At 59.2% G+C, this 18205-nt stretch overlaps 1 protein-coding gene across 5 annotated transcripts; it reads left to right on the top strand.

The window, feature by feature from the left end:
* Positions 1-1305: 1305 nt before the first annotated feature.
* On the top strand, positions 1306-13224 carry FDXR (ferredoxin reductase). 5 transcript variants are annotated; one of them, XM_078438175.2, is made up of 14 exons: positions 1306-1501; positions 2026-2033; positions 2111-2221; positions 2313-2384; positions 8620-8715; positions 8925-9047; positions 9227-9340; positions 9695-9796; positions 10612-10719; positions 10969-11053; positions 11186-11385; positions 11468-11639; positions 12494-12664; positions 12790-13021. In XM_078438175.2, exons 1-14 carry the CDS (start codon positions 1423-1425, stop codon positions 12918-12920), a joined length of 1572 nt encoding a protein of 523 aa, XP_078294301.2. In that variant the 5' UTR covers positions 1306-1422; the 3' UTR covers positions 12921-13021. The 5 variants fall into 5 exon arrangements, with proteins under 5 accessions (XP_078294301.2, XP_078294296.2, XP_078294297.2 ...); XM_078438170.2 differs by lacking the exons at positions 2026-2033; positions 2111-2221 and having other exon boundaries at positions 1306-1567; positions 2287-2384; positions 12494-12677; positions 12790-13224; XM_078438171.2 differs by lacking the exons at positions 2026-2033; positions 2111-2221 and having other exon boundaries at positions 1307-1501; positions 2287-2384; positions 12494-12677; positions 12790-13224.
* The last annotated feature ends 4981 nt before the right edge of the window (positions 13225-18205 follow it).

Below are 18205 nucleotides of genomic sequence, written 5' to 3'. Positions count from 1 at the left end.
TGTCCCAAAAATAAATAAAAAATGTTGTAAAAAAAAAAATAAATAAATAAAAAAAATAAAAAGCAGAACAGTCATTCACTTCTCAATAGGAAGGAGGGGAAGTGACAAGGAGAGGCACATGTCCTATTTCTTGAACGGGATGGTGCTTATATGGTTACATCTCGTGGTTTCATCAAACAGTACACTTATGATTTATGCACTTTTCTGTTTGTTATACTTCAATAAAAAAGACAATTTAAAAAACAGTAAGGCAGTGTAATAAGTAACGATGAGCTAAACTAGAGTCTTGGGCGGGGTGGGGGTGGGGTGGGGCGGGGGGGGGGGGGGTGGGCAAGAAGGGACCTTAACCCAGCTTGGGAGAAGATGCATCAGGGAAGGCTTCTCCAACGAAGTGTCTGACAAAGAGGGACCTTGGGGAAAAAGGAAGCTGAAGCTGGCATTAGGTTTATTGGGTCAGATTTGACCAGGGATCCTGTCTTTTATATACATATTTTGGTCACCGTGGATTTTTGGCATTAATTTTGATCTTTCAAAACGTTGCATGAAAATACTACTTATCTTGATTACTGGGCTTTTGGCACTCCCTTCAATTCTGCACCCAAGGCCAGTGCCTTAGCCTCACCCTTACTTCCAGTGTTGTTGGGCAAGGGTGGGAGATCTGCCCTGTCCTTAGTACCAGGGGAAAGCCGCTTCTCCCGTTTCTTTACTTACGTAAAGGGGGGGGGGGGTGGTGAAACGGGATTGGATCTCCAAAGTTTAAAATGCTCCCTAGCCCGACCTGGACAGCATCTGGCCAGGGTCACGCCTGTAGAACGCCCAGAAAGCCCCGAAGGCTCCGGCAGAAGCCCTTTTTTTTCCAGACTTCCGGACTCCGTGGTTATTACGCAATGGACAGGGAGGCGCCCTTGGAACTCGACTCGTGATTGGTTAGGAAGAAACCAGACGTAGGGAGGGAGGGTTCGCTTTGAAAAGGGAAGGGCCCGTGCGTCATCAGAGAGCGACGAGAGTTTCTGAGTGGGAGGGTCTAAGTAAAGTAAGCCCCTTCCTAATTGGCTCTCTCCTTCAGGCGGGATTGGAACAGCGATGAAGATTCGCTCTCCTCCAACCCTAGCCTCTAGACGATTGGAGGGAGGGTGAAGGTTGGGGAGAAATTTATTAAGTCACGACAGTTCGGACGTCCTGGGGGCGGGCCCTCAGCGATAGAGGGTGGATCCGAGGGCGGACTTCTCCTTTGGGGCGGGATTCTTTCGGGCGGGGGGAGTGTGGCCTCCACGCTGCGCTCTCCCAAAGCGTGGGAGGCGGGACTTGGGGGCGGGGCTAGGGAGGGGCGGGGCCGAAGCCCGAGAGCAGCGAGGATCCCCCATCGCGGAGCGCGGGGCCATCTCCGGGGTCGGGTCCGCTGGCTGGTTGGTCTTTCCAGCCATGGCTCCGCGTTGCTGGCGCTGGTGGCACTGGTCGACGTGGCGTCGGACACGGCCGCCTCTCCCCGGGAGCACCCCGAGTAGGAGCAGGGCACCTGTAGGGCCGGATGGCTGTGCGGGGAGGCCTGCGAGCGCCAAGTGTGGGGGTCGGCGGAGCTGGGGCAGGGCTGGAGAGGGGTGAGAGGGGACCAGGGGCGAGACCGGAGAGGTCATCTCATGCGGATGAGATTGGCGTGGTGTACGGGAGCAGGCGGGGGCCTGTGCGGTGAGATGTTAGTCCACAGAAGTGAGAAGGGGAGACTATGAGGTGCACAGGTGTGAGAAGAGGTGAATGAGGGTTATATGAAGGTCTGTGGGCCGAGAGGGAAGTCCGAAGTAAAACAGGGGTCTATAGGAATGACAGGATCTATATGGACAATATAGTATTCTGTGGAGAGAGAGTGGGTAGAAGAGGCACAGTTGGGCATGGCGCGGGGCGGGGGGGGGGGGGGGGTCCACGGGTCCACGCCAGCAAGACTGGGATATGGAGCCGGTTGGAAGGATGTGGTATTCTAGATGGCTGGGTGGGGAACCTTGCAAGAAAAATGAAGTGCTGTGCAGGCAGCTTCAGGGGTGATGGGGGGTGTTGAGTAGGCATAATACATTCATGGGTGAAACGTAGGGCTCTGGATGAAGACACGGACTTTGAGGGTTCAGATGAAGTAAGAGATCCTGCAAACGCCAAGGTTTTGAGGAAAAAGAGGAGGAGAGGGCAATTGGGGGTGAAGCTTGGGAAGCTGCATCTTCTGACACTGTTGTTGGTTTGGGAAGTGGGGAGGGGGTGTTGATCTGACATCCCACCCATTTCCCATTCCCTCCCACAAAGGCTTCCGGCAGCGGTTCTCCACCCAGGAGCAGCCCCCCCAGATCTGTGTGGTGGGCAGTGGCCCAGCTGGTTTCTATACCGCCCAACACCTGCTAAAGGTAAGCCATGTCTTCCTGGTTCCCTCTCCCATGATTCACCTGCTGCTCCAATCCTGAGGGCAAGTACCACCCCTGTGGGTTTTAAAAGCACTCCTGGATCCCTGATGGGAAAGGGTCTCCCAGTCCATCTAGACTGGACACTTCCTATATGCTTTGTCACCTCCATCTGGGGCTCCCCAGTCTAGGTCCTCAACTATGGGAGAAGTGTGTTTGCCTCATAGGCAGTGGTCAGTGGCAGATGGTCTGAGATGCCTCTTTGGCCAAACCCGTCAGGAAGGTTGTGTAGACCTACAGGATAACTGTATCCTGCCCCTCATCTTCCCTTCTTTCTTTCTCTCCTCTGTCCTCAACATCCTATGTCTTGAGGCTACCCCCTCTTCTCAGAGTTTTCTGGCCTTATAGGTGCTTTGTCATGCTCCAGCCCTCCCCATGCTATGTTGTTCTTTCAGGCTGCCCTCCACCCCATTCCACCCACCCCAAGGCCAGAGTCTCAAGGCTTACAGTGTTGGCCTTGGTGGGCAGGGCCCCAAGGCTGCTGGTTACCCTTGAGGCTTGGGCAGATATTGGTGGGAGGGGGGAGGGATGGAGACCTAGGCTAAGACATGAGACAGTGGCCTCACTTTGGAGGGACTTGGGGTGTCTATGGAGAGACAGGAGGAAGCATGAATATATTAATTATACACACATACATGCAGAAACTTAAAAAGTAGGGTAACCAATCTTCCTAGTTTGCCTAGGACATGGAGTTTTCAATATTAAAACCTGGGGGATTGGGGCACCTGAGCAGCTCAGTTGGTTAAGCGTCCAACTTCGGCTCAGGTCATGATCTCATGGTTTGTGGGTTCGAGCCCCGCATCGGGCTCTGTGCTGACAGCTCAGAGCCCGGAGCCTGCTTCGGATTCTGTGTCTCCCTCTCTCTTTCTGCCCCTCCCCCACTCACACGCTCTCTCTCAAAATAAACATTAAAAAAATTTTTAAATGGGGGGCAGTCTTGGGGGGGACTGGCGTGAGTTGGACACCCTGCTGAAAAGTGACCAAGCAACACAGGGGAAAGAACTAGTTACTGTGATGTGAACAGCATGAGCTAAGTGAGGTGCAGTCAGTCAGAAAGTGTTTCCTGGAGAAGGTGCATTTCAGCTTCATTGAAGGAGGCCACGGGCTTTGGGGAGGACCTGCTGCGTGCGGAGGGGTCATGCATGGGCAAACTGCCATGTGGTAGAACAGCCCTCGACCCTGGGATGGAGACCGGGGATCCCACAGGGTCAGGGGAGATCCGGGAGGGTTTTGCGTAAGGGGCACTTGCTAGCTGAGCCTGAAATCTGGGGAGCAAAATTGGGCCTTCCAGGCGGGCTTCGCAGTGCCCCCAGTGTGAGCAGGGGCTCTGACCTGCACACTTGCACACGCTTTCCTTGTAAGAGGTGCCGGGGGATGGACACAGAGCCAGTTACAAGCCAGTCCTTGCCCACTGGGTGTTCCAAGCTACTGGGTGTGCTCCCCAGACAGGAACACAGTGCAACATGTCAGGGGCAGTGGCACTTAGCCAAGCCAGGTATCGTACAGCATCTCATCTCCCCATGACAACCTCTGAAGCAGGTGTCCTGACTCTCACTTCACAGGTCAGGACACTGAGGCTGAGTGACACTGCCCAGAGTCCCCCCGGACGGGGAAGGTGCTAGGCTCTCAATGCAGGCAGGCAGATGGCAGGGCTGCTCTTTTCTTTTTTTTTTTTAATTAAAAACATGTATTTATTTTTATTTTTTATTTAAAAAAATTTTTTTTAACATCTATTTATTATTGAGAGACAGAGAGACACAGAGCATGAGCATGGGAGGGGCCGAGAGATGGAGAGGCACAGAATCTGAAGCAGGCTCCAGGCTCTGAGCCATCAGCACAGAGCCCGACGCGGGGCTTGAACTCACAAACCGCAAGATCATGACCTGAGCCAAAGTCTGACGCTTAACCGACTGAGCCACCCAGGTGCCCCAATTTTTTATTTTTTTTAAGTTCATTTTTATTTATTTTTGAGAGAGAGACAGAGAACAAACGAGGGAGGGGCAGAGAGAGAGGGAGACAGAATACCAAGCAGGCTCTGCACTGTCAGCATGGAGCCCGATGCGGGGCTTGAACTGACAAACTGTGAGATCATGACCTGAGTGGAATTCAAGAGTCAGATTTCCTGACTGGTAGGTGAACCACCTGCGCCCCCACCCCCCACTCCCCAAATGTATTTTAATCGAAGTATAGTTGATACACAATGTTGCATTAGTTTCAGGAGTTCAACATAGTGATTCTCCCCCAGTGTGTATGTTACACTGTTATGTTTCCCCCTAGGGTAGCTACCATCTGTCACCGGGCGGGCTTTCACAGCACCGTTGCCTGTGTTGCCCATGCTGTACGTTTCATCCCTGTGACTTATTCATTAGATAACTGGAAACCTATGCCTCCCACTCCCCTTCACCCATTTTACCCATCCCTCCACCCTCTCCTCTCTGGCAACCATGAGCTTATTCTGCGTATTTATGGGTCAGAGCTGCCCTTAGGTACCACGCTAGGCTGTTCACTCAATAGTCCTTTATTGGACACTGACACGTTCCAGGCACAGACTCAACGGTAGGAACATAGGTGTGAGCAGGACAGACATGAGCCCTACGCTCAAGGACATACCAGTCTAATGTAGGGGGGTTGTGGAGTGGAGAGGAAGAGAGTTTACAGTTTCTAAGCCTCTGATAGTGTAAGAAACTGGGGGTGGAGGGCGTGGTGTACAGAGAGCTGCACCCAACTCAGCCTGGAGGAGGAGGTGTCCAAAGTGCTGTCTGAAGGACAGAAGGAGCTGCCGGGTGGGCGAGGGGTAGGTGGCAGGCAAGAGAGGCCCAGGCACTGAGAGCCCCATGGGCAAGTCCCGGAGGGAGGAGAGAGTGTCCCTTTGGGGACAGGTGGGTTTGGGAAGACAGGCTTGTGTGTTAAGCGTGGAGAGCTGATGAGCCCAGAGCCAGGGCGCCTCGGAAGGCTCCGGCCGGGCCTGCAGGCAGGCAGTTTTTCAGTCCACTCACCTCCCCCTCCTTCCATCAGTCCCACGGGATAGGTATTTCCATGCACGTTTCTGGGCCTACCTCACACCTGATCAAACTGGGGCTGGGGCCTAGGAATCAACAATGTAATTAAAAAAAACTTTTTTACGTTTATCTATTTTTGAGAGAGAGAGAGAGAGAGAGAGAGAGACAGCAAAAGTGGGGGAAGTTGCAGAGAAAGAGAGGGAGACACAGAATTCGAAGCAGGCTCCAGGCTCTGAGCTGTCAGCACAGAGCCTGACGTGGGGCTCGAACCCATGAGCTGTGAGACCACATCCCGAGCAAAAGTCAGTTGCTTAACCAACTGAGCCACCCAGGCGCCCCAGGAATCAACAATTTTAAACAGAACCCCCCCACCCCACCCCCACCAGGGGATTCAGAAGCCCACTGCTCTAAGTAGGTTGACTTCACTGAAAAGTTTTAGGCAAGCAGCCCATTTTGGACAGGAAAGTCTCTCTGCCTGTAGGGTAGACAGCGGAGCGGGGAGGCAGGGCTAGGTGGCCAGGAGAGCAATGGAGAGCTGCGGACGTGGCAGCGGGGCACAGGAGGGGAGGATGACTGACCGACTGGGCAGGGTTGAGGGGAGCCGGGGAGGAGCCCCAGGTTCTAGCTTGGGCTCTGGGTGGATGGGATGGGAGGGAACAGAGGAGCAGAAGGGGAGAGTTTGGGCGGAATGGGGAGTTGACTTCCATCTGGATGGGTTTGAGGGGTCTGCAGTGTCATCCAGGGGTTCAGGTTTGGAGGGGACAGTCCGGGCAGGGGAGAGAGTGGAACAGCAGCAGGTCCATGGGAATCTGAGGTCACAGGAGGGAGTGGCTGCAGCTTCCCCAGGGAATGTGTGTCTGGGAGAGGGGAGGGGTCCCACATTGGAAGAACCTCAGAGAATGTTTTCATTGGGAGTTGGGTGGGGGCAGGGGCAGAAGAGAAGAAGCCTGAGAAAGAACAGCCAGAGGGGGAGGGGGGAGCTGAGTCAGAGAAGAGAGAGTTCTCTGAAGACAAGGTCGGCCATGAGAGATCTCAGTAAACACACCAGCAGGTCTAGCACTGGGGAGCTGGCCTTGGACTTGCAGGGGGTGGTGTGACCAGGAGGGAAGGCTCCATAGCAGGAAAGAAGGATGAAAGATGAAAAGCCAGGTTGTGTATGATACGGACTGCCAGGCTGAGCAGTTTGCACTCTGTCCCTTGGCGGTGGGCAGGCAGGGCAGGTTTGTGGGCAAGGTGATTGCGTGCAGCAGTAATAGTAAAAGGCAGCTTTTTTTTCTTAATGTTTATTCATTTATTTTTGAGAGAGAGAGGGAGAGCACAAGTGGAGGAGGGGCAGAGAGAGAGAAGGAGACACAGAATCAAAGCAGCCTCCAGGCTCTTGAACTGTCAGCACAGAGCCCGACGCGGGGCTTGAACCCACAGAACTGTGAGATCCTGACCTGAGCCGAAGTCGGACATTTAACCGGCTGAGCCACCCAGGTGCTCCTCAAAGGGTGCCTTTTTGATTGAACGCTCACAGTGGGTCAACTGCGGGGCTAAGGGCTTCAGGCCTCGCTCATTTGATCACAGGCATCACCCAGAAGAGCTGTTCTGTTGTAGGAGAAGTTAAGAAACTTCGCTGTGGGACAGAGCCGGACAGCGGAGGGGCTGGGGTTGGTCCCTGCGGAGTGGAGACGGCATCAGTGGGGCGTGAGGGAGGTGGTTCGGGCACAGCCGGTGGCTGGCCTGGATGGGGACAGTAGGAGGCATGTGTAGCCACGCACTGAAGACAAAGTCCTCAGACACTTAGACCGAGCGGACGTGCAGGGCTGACCTCTGCCAGCGAAACAGCAGCAGCAAACGGCACGTGGTCTCTATGTCATGTTCGCCAGGTAGAAACACGCAAGAATGTTAAAGCGTGGGAGGAAGACACGAGGAGCCTCCAGACATAGACCAAACACACATCTGGTGTTTACGTGAAAGCATGCAGGGAAGCCGTGCGGTTTCAAGGACTGTTAAGCAATTACAGTGGGTCTGTTCCCTAACTGGCTCCTGGGCGATCACGGGGCTGTGTTCTCATAGTGCTATCGCACTCGACAGCCTTGAGACCCGAACATCGCTGACGTTTCAGCAATTACACCATTCACTTTCCCGGGGCCTTACAGTTCTCCAGAAATAACTCCCCAGGCACGTTCGGACAGGTGGGTGGTGGGGAGCCTGGACTTGGGCGCAGGCAGTGGAGTGGAGGGCAAGAGGGGATTTGGACAAAGGTGATGAGGTGAGTGTGAGCCTTTGTAGGGGTGAGGGCGACTGGTGGGCAGGAGCTTATTTGGCTTGAGTCCCATTGAATCGGGAGCATCACAGCAAGAGCCTCCGATAGGGGTGCCCCAAGGCAGGGCAGTGTCATCCATGGGAGCCCCAACCTCTTGACTCCAAACCCGCTGTGGCCCAGCATCTCTCACGGTCCTGACCTTCTGGATGCTTCCCAACACCCCCGAGAGGGGGCTGTTATCTGTCCCGGTTTGCAGAGGAAGAATCTGACACCCAGGCAGATCTCGGGACTGGCCAGGGCCGTGTGACTGGTCGGTGGCAGAGCCAGACCCAACTTGTCTGCCCAACCACAACCCTTTGCTTTCCCCGTGGCCCCTGTAGGTGCTCCAGAGGGCAGGCCACGTGGGACCACTGTATAAGTGAGCTCGTTTTTTCTAAGACCGAGAGTGAGCCGCTTCGATCTCCTTCTCCCTTCCACGTCCCTCCCTCCCATGTCTCGTGGACCCCTTTTCCAACAGGATGATTGTGGAGGCTAGAGCTAAGGCGGCTCTCAAGTTCAAAGCGTAGTTCTCAGCTCATCAGACTGGCTGAGCATTTTTAGAAGTATGGGAGGGTTCAAAGGCAGGGCTGCGTGTCATGCCTGAGCCAAGTGGGTGAAGAAGCTCCCCGGCCGCAACTCCAGTGGCGGGAGAGCTGCCTCCTTCCTCCCCTCGCGATGGGCTGGCAGTCCCGAGGGCTGACCTCGGCTGCCCATGCCACCATGCTGCCCCAGTCCTCTTGTCTGGGTCTCCAGGCTGCTGGGGAGTTGGGGGCCCCTCTTCCTCCTTGTGTCCGCCCCCCACTGAGCTGGGCTCTCCTGCCCCAACGGGGATGGGAGGAGCCCTAGGGCCCAGCCTCTCCCTCAGCCCCACCGACTGTCGCCCTCTCCCCAGCACCACCCCCAGGCCCACGTGGACATCTACGAGAAGCAGCTTGTGCCCTTCGGCTTGGTGCGCTTTGGCGTGGCGCCCGACCACCCCGAGGTGAAGGTGGGTCTCTCTGGGCCCGAGGAGGGAGTTTGGAGACGGGTTACGCTGAGGAGGGAAAGGGGGCTCCCTGGCTGCATGGAATGACCCCGGGCGCTCTGTGTGGATGTCACTCGGGTTCCCGCCTGGGGACATTGTGAGGCGAGGGTGGCTCAGGCATGGTTCCTGAAGTGCCCGGCCCCTAACCCGTTCCCCTCTGGGGCCTGTTGCAGAATGTCATCAACACCTTTACCCAGACGGCTCGCTCGGCCCGATGTGCCTTCCGTGGCAATGTGGTGGTGGGCAGGGACGTGGCTGTGCCGGAGCTCCGGGCAGCCTACCACGCTGTGGTGCTGGTGAGTGCCCACGGGTGGGGGGCAGGGTGGGCAGGGGATTGGGGCAGGGCGGCCACTGGCCGAGGGATGGAAGGTGGTAGGGGTGAGGCCCAAGCCACTGGGCAGGGGAGCTGGAAGGAGGCCTACCAGGGTCTGCCTGGCCCCTTAGCTGGTGCCAAGCACTCTGGGTCTTTCCTCAGAGCTATGGGGCAGAGGACCATCGGGCCCTGGAAATTCCTGGTGAGGAGCTGCCTGGGGTCTTCTCGGCCCGGGCCTTTGTGGGCTGGTACAATGGGCTTCCTGAGAACCGGGAGGTGAGTTTGGGGAGCACTCCTGCTACTTCTTCCTCCCCACCCCTCAGCCAGGGCCAGAGGCGGCTCTTGGATGCCGTAGCTGGGGGGCGAGGGAGCCGCTGTCCAAAACTGGGAGGTCCCCAGTGAGATGAGATGTGAAGCATCAGGCTGCCTGAGGGGGGAGGTCAGCCAGGGAAGGCCTCTGGGAGAAGGCGGGGCTGGGTAGGAGAGGAGGGGCTTCCGCTGAGGCTCAGGTGGGGTGGGCTTTCTGAGTGTGGGGAAGCCTGGGGGCTCAACTGGGGATTGGGCATGAGCTGAGATGAGACTGACTGGGGCCAAGGCTAGGGGAGCCCTACCTGGACCTCTCCCTACTAGCTGGCACCAGACCTGAGCTGTGACACAGCCGTGATTCTGGGGCAAGGGAATGTGGCTCTGGATGTGGCCCGGATCCTGCTGACCCCACCTGAGCACCTGGAGGTGAGTGGGTAGGTCAGGGCTGGAGGCGGGGTGGGGGGGGGGAGGCTGGGGGCACACTGAGGAGAGGGTGCCACTGCCTGCAGGGTTCAGGCCTCATCCTCCAAACTGAGCTCAGTGCCTCTGTTTCCCTATGGTGCCAGGCAGAAGCCTTCTGAAAGGCAGCCCGTGAGCTTTGCCTCATACCGTTTCCGCTTCGCTTTCTGCACTCTAGCTACGTGGGCCTTAAAAAAACAAACAAACAAACAAACAAACAAACAAACAAACACCTATTCAGTGTGTACATCACTTCCCCTGCCAGTTAACCTGTGTTCATCTTTTCGTTCTTGGCTCGGCTGTCCCTTCCTCCAGGAAGCCCTCCAGTACTGCCTTAATAGGTCTATTTCCCTATAATACCCTCTCATAGACTTGTCTACTTCTGTTTCAAGGCACATTGTCACCATGACAATTTTATACTTATTAATGAATATTTGATAAGTGTCACTCTCTCTTACCAGATCAGAAGCTCTGTGAGGGCCAGCACCGTGTCTCTTTTGCTTACCACTGACACCCCACCCCCATGCCCCTTGCCTAGTGCCTGGCCCAAGCAAAACACTGAGTGGACACTTGTTGAAGGAAAGAGCAGGAAGGAGCCTGGCTGGCTACTAGTTGGAGCCGTTTGCAGAATTGGAGGCAGTGCTCCATCTGGCCACCAGGTGGGGCAGTGGTGCCGTTTCAGGCTGCAGAGCTTCTCCCCACTGAGGGTAGGGAAACAGCCAAATGAAAAGGCCCCTTGCCTGGTCAGTGCCCGATGACTTTAAGCCCTCCTTTTGTGCCAGAAAACGGACATCACAGAGGCTGCCCTGGGGGTACTGAGGCAGAGTCGGGTGAAGACGGTGTGGATAGTGGGCCGACGCGGACCCCTGCAAGTGGCCTTCACCATTAAGGTGCCGGGGCCAGAGGGAGAGGGGTCAGGGTCCCAAATAGATGGTCTGCCCTTGGGAGGTGTGGCAGGACTGAGCCCCCGAGAATGGCTCCTGCCTACGGTGGAAGAGGGGGAGCCCGGCAGGGCCCTGGGGCCTAGTGCCTTCTGTGGTGGCGGGTGGGGTGTCTCCCCTGTGGTCTGGTCTGTGGGGTGGGCTCCAGAGTGGACAGTGCTCTGGGCCTGAACTCCTCCCCTACCTCCCATCCCCAAGGAGCTTCGGGAGATGATTCAGTTACCAGGAACCCGGCCCATTTTGGATCCTGCGGATTTCTTGGGCCTTCAGGACAGAATCAAGGGTGAGGGGCCCTGACCTGGCCCCCCAGCTCTCTAGGAAGGGGATGGTCTAGGTCAGACAGGGCTCGGGGGAGAGCACTGGGGGCGAGGGCTGTAACCCAGGGCCAGGCCTGAGATGTTCTCATTGCTGACAGACGTCCCCCGCCCGAGGAAGAGGCTCACAGAACTGCTGCTTCGAACAGCCACGGAGAAGCCAGGGACAGAGGACGCTGCCCTCCAGGCACCGGCCTCCCGCGCCTGGGGCCTCCGCTTTTTCCGAAGCCCCCAGCAGGTGCTGCCATCACCAGACGGGCGACGGGCAGCAGGCATTCGCCTGGCAGTCACCAGACTGGAGGCAAGTCTCATGTTACTCAAAGATACCCGCCTTCTCAAGTCTCCCCACCCCAGCCCGGTGTTGCCCACATTCTCCTCAACAGGGTGTCGGTGAGGCTGCCCGGGCAGTGCCCACTGGAGACACGGAAGACCTCCCTTGTGGGCTGGTACTGAGCAGCGTTGGGTATAAGAGCCGTCCCATCGATCCCAGTGTGCCCTTTGACCCCAAGCTTGGGGTCATCCCCAATATGGAAGGCCGGGTTGTAGATGTGCCAGGTGAGAGGATGCCGAAATCTGGGCACGAAACCATGGTGGGGGATGGAGAGGCTGGCGTCACCTGGGGCCGTTCATTCATTCATTCGGCCAGTGACATGCACTAAGAAACCGCTCTGAGCCAGGATGCTGTTCCGGGACGCTGTCCTGGGACCCAGCCACCCTCCTCCTGGCTCTAGCTAGGAGGGAGGTTCTCAGTCTAGCCGACATGCCCACATATGCCTGGTGATCTAGTCGGTCACTTGACTGAGGCGTGCTTTGGGCTAGGCCCCTGTGCTCGGTGCTGGGACTAGAGAGGAAACCACAGCCCCTGTCCTAAAGGAGCCTCCAGTCTGATTAAATACCCATTCATTCATTCTGCTAGTATTTTTTTTAAATTTTTTTTACATTTATTTATTTTTGATGGAGAGAGAGCATAAGCAGGGGAGGGGCAGAGAGAGAGGGAGACACAGAATCTGAAGCAGGGTCCAGGCTCCGAGCTGTCAGCACAGAGACCAACGTGGGGCTTGAACCCACGAACTGCGAGATGATGACCTGAGCTGAAGTCAGACGCTCGACCGACTGAGCCACCCAGGCGCCCATTCTGCTAGTATTTAGAAGGGCCTGCTAAGACTGGAGGCGGGCCAAGACCCATCTCCTACCCTCAGGGAGCTCCTGGTCGACAGGGAGACTGAGATGGAAACTGAGATGGAGACTGTGATAGGAACAGGTTGAGAAGAGTCCAGGACCGCGGGCCAGCGTGGGTGTGCTTGGGGTGTGCACGCGTGTGCATGCACAGGTGTGTGCCCTGGGGGCTTAGACTTGCCAGAAGTATCCAGCTACCTGTCCTTTCCTGACCCTTTGTTATCCCCTGCCAGGCCTCTACTGCAGCGGCTGGGTGAAGCGGGGGCCCACAGGCGTCATCGCCACCACCATGACTGACAGCTTCCTCACCGGCCAGATGCTGTTGCAGGACCTGAAGGCTGGGCTGCTGCCACCGGGTCCCAGGCCTGGCTATGCAGCCATCGAGGCCCTGCTCAGCAGCCGAGGTCTGGGCCCCATGTGAGCTCTTGGGAGGTGTGGTGGGCAGCCCTGGGCCTTTCCGCTGCTTGGGAAGGGTGCTCGGGGCTGGAGGAGGAGGTGGAGGCAGTGACTTCTCTTCCCTGTGCCTCAGGGGTCCAGCCTGTCTCTTTCTCGGACTGGGAGAAGCTGGATGCCGAGGAAGTGTCCCGGGGCAAGGGTGCTGGGAAGCCCCGGGAGAAGCTGCTGGATCCTCAGGAGATGCTGGGACTGCTGGGGCGCTGAGCCTAGATCCCAGCCTGGCAGGGACGGAAGGCATGCTGTGCAGGGGAGAGGGGCCTGGGTCAGCCAGCAGGACTCTGAGCCACAGCTGTGTCGCCTGCCCGCCCTGGCATGGGGCCTTGGCCGCCTCTTTTCCAGGGCCCTCTGCGTGCTTTCCCCTGGCGAAAGGTCACCCTCGCCAGAGATAACTTTAGGGGTGGGTGGAAGTGCAGGCTGACTTTCCTCCCTCCCACCTCTTTCCCGCTGGACTGTGGAGGGTCACCAGGTCAGGAATATACTGGAAATAAAACAGCTGTGACGGAGGGCCGGTGGTTGGTGTGCAACTTCTTTTGGGGCCGGGGGTCACCTTCCAGCCACGGCTCCCCGCCTGTCACCAGGTGGCGCTGCAGAGCCAGCTCCCTGCTCTGGGGACTCTTGGGGGCCGGAGGGTGTTTGGCAGTCAGGCCTGGAACCCACTGTCCCTCTGGCGGCTTGGCTCCGCTGCTGCGGCCTGCCTGCCTTCTGCTCACACCTCAGGCACCCTGGGACCCCATCGTGCCTGCTCCGCGGGTCCCTCGGGCCAGTTCCCTTTCTGGTTAGCCCCCCGTAGAACCAAAACAAGAAGAGAAAAAGTGGGAGCGAGGAGTCAGGCAGCAGCCTGCCTCAGGCCCGCCTTGTGGCCCAGAGGGTCCAACCTGTCTTGGTGTCCAGCCACAGGGACAAGCCTTTTAAAAACACCTCAGTCTCTGTAGTACTTTGCAGTTTATGAGGCGTGTTCACCGTCTTTTGTGCCAGTCCCCAAGAGGCTGGTCTCACTTTAGAGAGCGAGGGATCCTCGAACGAACTGGCCCAAGGTCACACAGCTAGTGAGCTGCGGGCTCGAACCCAGGGCTCCAGGCGGGCTGTTGGTTTCTCCCAGGCCGCACTTGGCCCCAAGTGTCGGTCTGGGGACGCAGCCCCGGAGAGGGGAGAAGGGACCCAGGCGTCCCGCGCGCGGGCGGGCAAGGAGGGGCCTGGAGCAGCGGGGAGCGGGCGGCGGGGCGGGCCGGGGCGGGGCGGAGGCGGCGGGCCCCGGCGGGGCGGGCCCGCGCGGGCGGCGGCGAGCGCTCAGCCACAGCCGGCTGGCGAGCCCTGGGAGCCAGAGGCGCGGCGTGCCGCCCAGCCCGGGACGGAGCCAGGCGCCGAGCGGACCCCGGGAGGGCGCGGGGCGCCGGGCGCGGGGCGGGGGCCGGCCCTGCCCAGCCCGCCAGGCCGCGCCGCGGACACGGGCCCCGCGTTGCCCGGGCTCAGGTGCCCGCCGAGCTAGGACGGAGCGCGCCAGGGCGCGGGGCCGAGGCGCCGGGACATGCAGCGCGCGGGAGGCGGCCGGCGCGGGCTCTCGGCGCGGGCGCAGCGCCCCTTCCCCCCGGTGAGTGGCGGGTGGCGAACCGGGGACGCCAACTTCGCCGCCAACTTGGGGCTGGGCTCGGGCGCCGCGCGGGCAAGGACGGCGGAGACAGACGCGGGAGTCCCGGGGACAGTCTGGCCGGCGCGGGGAGCCCGAGGAGGGGGCGGCCCGGGGCACCGGGACCCTCGGGGACCGGGCCTGGGGTTCGGCCCCGGGGCGGATGGAGAGGAGGCGAGAGAGGGAGGCCGAGGTGACAGGCGCGAGGCGGACGCGAGGGAAGGACGCGGGTGAGGCGCCCAAGACGTTCGTCTCCCCGGTCGCGGAGCCCTCCAGCTCCTCCTTCGCCGGGCGTCGCGGCGCCGCGGGGGAGGGGGCGGTGCGGGGACGCGGGAGTCCGGGCTGCCGGCCCCCGCAACTGTTGCTGCTGGAAGCCCGCTGGGCCGGGGAGCCCGGCCGGGGGCTGGGGCCGCGACCGGGCGGAGGGGGCTGGAGAGGGCCTGGGCAGAGAGGACGAAAGGGGGCTGTGGGTGGTTCCGGGAGGTGGGCCCCTGCCTCCCGGAGGTCTGCTGAGCGCCTTCTGCGCGCATCTCCCTTGACACTCCCCCGCCCCTTCGCGCGCTGCGAGTCCCCCGGGTCCTTATCCCCCCAGCTCTCCTCCTCCTCTCCCCCGCCCGGCATAGCGCTCCCTCCTCTGACCTCAGGGAATCAGCGTGGGGTTCACGGGGTGGTGGGATCTTCCCAAATGCTGACCCAACGCCCGGTGGACCCGGGCTCCGAGGGCGCAAAAGGAAGGCTGGGCGAAGAGGACCATGGGAGAACCGTGAGCCCCGCAGCGCTGGGCCCTGGCTGTCGCACCAGCGGGTATGCTCATGTCTCCCGGGGCTTCGACAAGGATCCCCGACGGCGGGGAAGGGAAACCCGGAGCCTCCTGCTGCAGAAGGCGTTTCGTGCCCAGGCCTGGGAGGCCTTGTGAAGGCAAGGCATCAAGCAGCCAGGAAATCCCCAAGGGTGTGCGTCCCAGGACCCTTCCAGAGGTCCTGCTCGGTGAGCGAAGACGCGGGGCTCCCAGCCGGGTTCTTGACGCTCACACCATTGATCCACCCTGCTTCCTAGCCCTGCTGTCCCGGCAGGACTTCTGGCTGGGTGCCCCAGCCCTCCCATGGTGGTAACACCCTGGCTCGGTCTCCTCCGCTGGCTCCACAGGGAAACCGAGGAAGGCTCGCGCTCTCTATCTCGGAGCCCGTCTAGTTTCTGGCTGCGCCAGTCGGTTTCAAGTCTGCTCCTAAACTCCGTACTAAGAATTTGAATAGGAGCGTGAAGGGGAGTCCGGCAGGCTGGAGACCAGACTTCTGGGTTCACCCCAAGCCCTGGCACCCCGGCCCACAGCCCCGTCAGCCAGGCGAGCTCGCCCCCCGCCAGCCTGCGGGGCTTGCGGTGAGTGGGGGTGGGGGCCGAGAGCCGGGAACGCCTGCGGGGTGGGGGTGGGGTGTAGCAGCGCGGCGGGGGGCGCGGACGTGGTGCCCAGTTTGGCCGCCAGGAGGCGTGGCACGGGTCCCGGAGCCCGGAGTCGCCGCCGCTGCCGCCGCCGCCGCATCGCGAGTGTCCTTGAGCCGCGGGTGACGGTGGCTCTCGCCGCTCGCGCCCCGTCCTCCCGCGGGGGGAGCCTGATGCCACGTTCCCTATGAATTATTTATCGCCGGCCTAAAAATACCCCGAACTTCACAGCCCGAGTGTAAGAGATTCCTGCCAAGGGGAGGGGGCGGGGCGCCCCCCGGGGGGCCAGGGCGGAATCGGCGGGGAGGTGGAGGGGGCGGGGTAGTTAATCTTGGAGGGAGACTTTGGTGCCCGCGCCAGTGGGAGCGAGATGCAGCGGCGGTCTTTTCCCCTGACGCCTGGGTTCGGATTTTTAGCTCAGCGGAAGTGCAGGAGGGAAGGAAACCCGACGGCAAAGGAGAGGCCGCTTACCAAAGGGCTGTGGATATAACGGGGCCGAGCAGCCGGGATCCCCCTGCTCCCCCGAAGCAGCGCAGCTGGTGGGTGGGGCCTCTTCCCCGGGCCAAAGCTCCTGGCCTGGGCGGCGGGGGGCGGCGGGGGAACCACCAGTGTCTGGTGTGTGAGTGTGCCTGTGCGCACATCCGTGTGCGGGAGCCTGCCTGGGAATGCGGGAGGGGGTTGGAGGGCGAGAAGAGCCCTCAGCACGCGGAGGTTCTCAGGCAGCTCAAGGTGATGCTGAGTGTTTCAGAGGACTGACCACTGCCCCCCTCCCCTGGGTCCTTTTGTGGTCCCGGCGTTCAGTAATTTACTAGCCTGTTAGCGAAAGATGCGAGACGCTGAGGGAGGGGGCAGAGGTTCCTAAGACAAAGTCAGGTGTGTGGCAGGGGCATCATCTGGTGGGCAAATACCTGCCAGTGGCATAGTAGGGAGCTTCCCAGCCTCTGAGGGGTAGGGGTAGGAAGGGCAGGTGGCCTACAGCCCCACCCAGGCCCTATGTCTTGTCACCTGCTGTGTCCAGAGCCCAGAGGGACTAGGGCAGGTGCCTGTGGGAGAGGGATTTAGGTTGGGCCCTCAAAATTCTGGAATTTTGTTGCATAGGCAAGAGAGAGGCCATGGGAAGAGGACATTCTAGCCAGAGGGAGCAACAGAGCAGGGACCTGGGGATGATGACAGTGGGGGCTGTCTGGCTAACAGACTGGCAGGAGCGTGGAGTCGATGGAGGGGAGAGAATGCGTTGGTGTCTGGGTGTGTGGGGCCCTAATCATGGGACCAAGGTGTCTGGACTTCATCTGTGGGCACCAGGGAGCAGCTGTGCTGTCTGAGGAGAGGGTGCGGTGGCCCTCTGAGCAACGCTTCAGATCAGTGGGGTGGGAGGGTGGGGTGGTGGATGGGAGGTGGAGGGGTGGGGGGCCGGGGCTGGGGCTATGACCCTCCTGCCTTGTGGGGAGACTGGATGTCATGTGGTGATAAGACCCTGGGGTCTGAACCTCTTTGAATCTGCCCGTTGCTCTTTGAAGCCCAGAAATTTGCCTGAAGGAGCCCCTCCCGTCCAGTCGCATTCTGTGCTCACTCCTGACGGGAGGCACCACCTGCCTCAACTTCCTCTTCTCAACTCCAGTCCCAGGGGACACCTTCCCACAGGGGGAGTCTCTGGGGGCAGGGCCCCCTAGGAGTTGGGGGAGGGCCTGGATCCTGCATCTAGAGTCACGTTTTTCCAAAGAAGCAAAATGAGAGCTGCATGCATCATTTTACATTTTCTAGTGGCAACGTTAGAAAAAGTGAAAAGAAACGGGTGAAGTTAGTTCTAGCGGTATATGTTTAACTCAGTGCATGTGACATTATTTCAACACGTAATCAATATAAAAAAATATTGAGATACTTCACGTTCTTGTTTTCATGCTAAGTCTTCAATATCCAGAATGTCTTTTGCCCTTAGAGCAGACCTCAGTTCAGACGAGCCACATTTCAAGTGCGCATAGTCACATGTGACTGGTGGCTGCACAGCACAGACCTGGAGCTCAGAGCTGGGAGGCAGAGCCGGGGGAGGCTTGGGGCTGCCCAGGGGGTAGGGAACCTATTGGGACCCGGCTGTGGGCAGAGATGGGCACAGAAAGTCCTGGCAAGGGAGGGGGGACATGGCAGTCCCTTTTGCGGGTATGACTTGAGATCCCTGATTGGTGGTAGCTGAGGTGTGGTGTGGTGTGGCTTGGGCTGCAATCTCAGACTCATACATGTGTCCGGGCTGACATTCTGAGTCGATGTACCAGGAAACCATACACGGGGGTGTGTGTGGGGGGACTTCAAGGGCACCACAATGAGTATCCATTCCCTCCCCTGCCAAAAATCCTGTCTTCTCAGCCTAAATTAAACCAGGTTCACCCTGGTCACCCTTTGGCTCCTGGTCCCTTTGGCATCCCCCGTTCAGAAG

This window comes from Panthera onca, chromosome E1 (genome assembly GCF_046562875.1).
Source record: "Panthera onca isolate mPanOnc1 chromosome E1, mPanOnc1 haplotype 2, whole genome shotgun sequence".
NCBI classification, from domain to species: Eukaryota; Metazoa; Chordata; class Mammalia; order Carnivora; family Felidae; genus Panthera; species Panthera onca.
Note: the sequence above shows the minus strand (reverse complement) of the source record. Positions and strands in the feature narration are given on the sequence as shown.

Coding starts and splice junctions, on each gene's coding strand:
- FDXR (XM_078438170.2), top strand. CDS start 1,423: ATGGCTCCGCGTTGCTGGCGCTGGTGGCACTGGTCGACGTGGCGTCGG. Junction 2,385..8,619: donor CCGCCCAACACCTGCTAAAG/GTAAGCCATGTC, acceptor CCCTCTCCCCAG/CACCACCCCCAGGCCCACGT. Junction 12,678..12,789: donor AGCCGAGGTCTGGGCCCCAT/GTGAGCTCTTGG, acceptor CCTGTGCCTCAG/GGGTCCAGCCTGTCTCTTTC.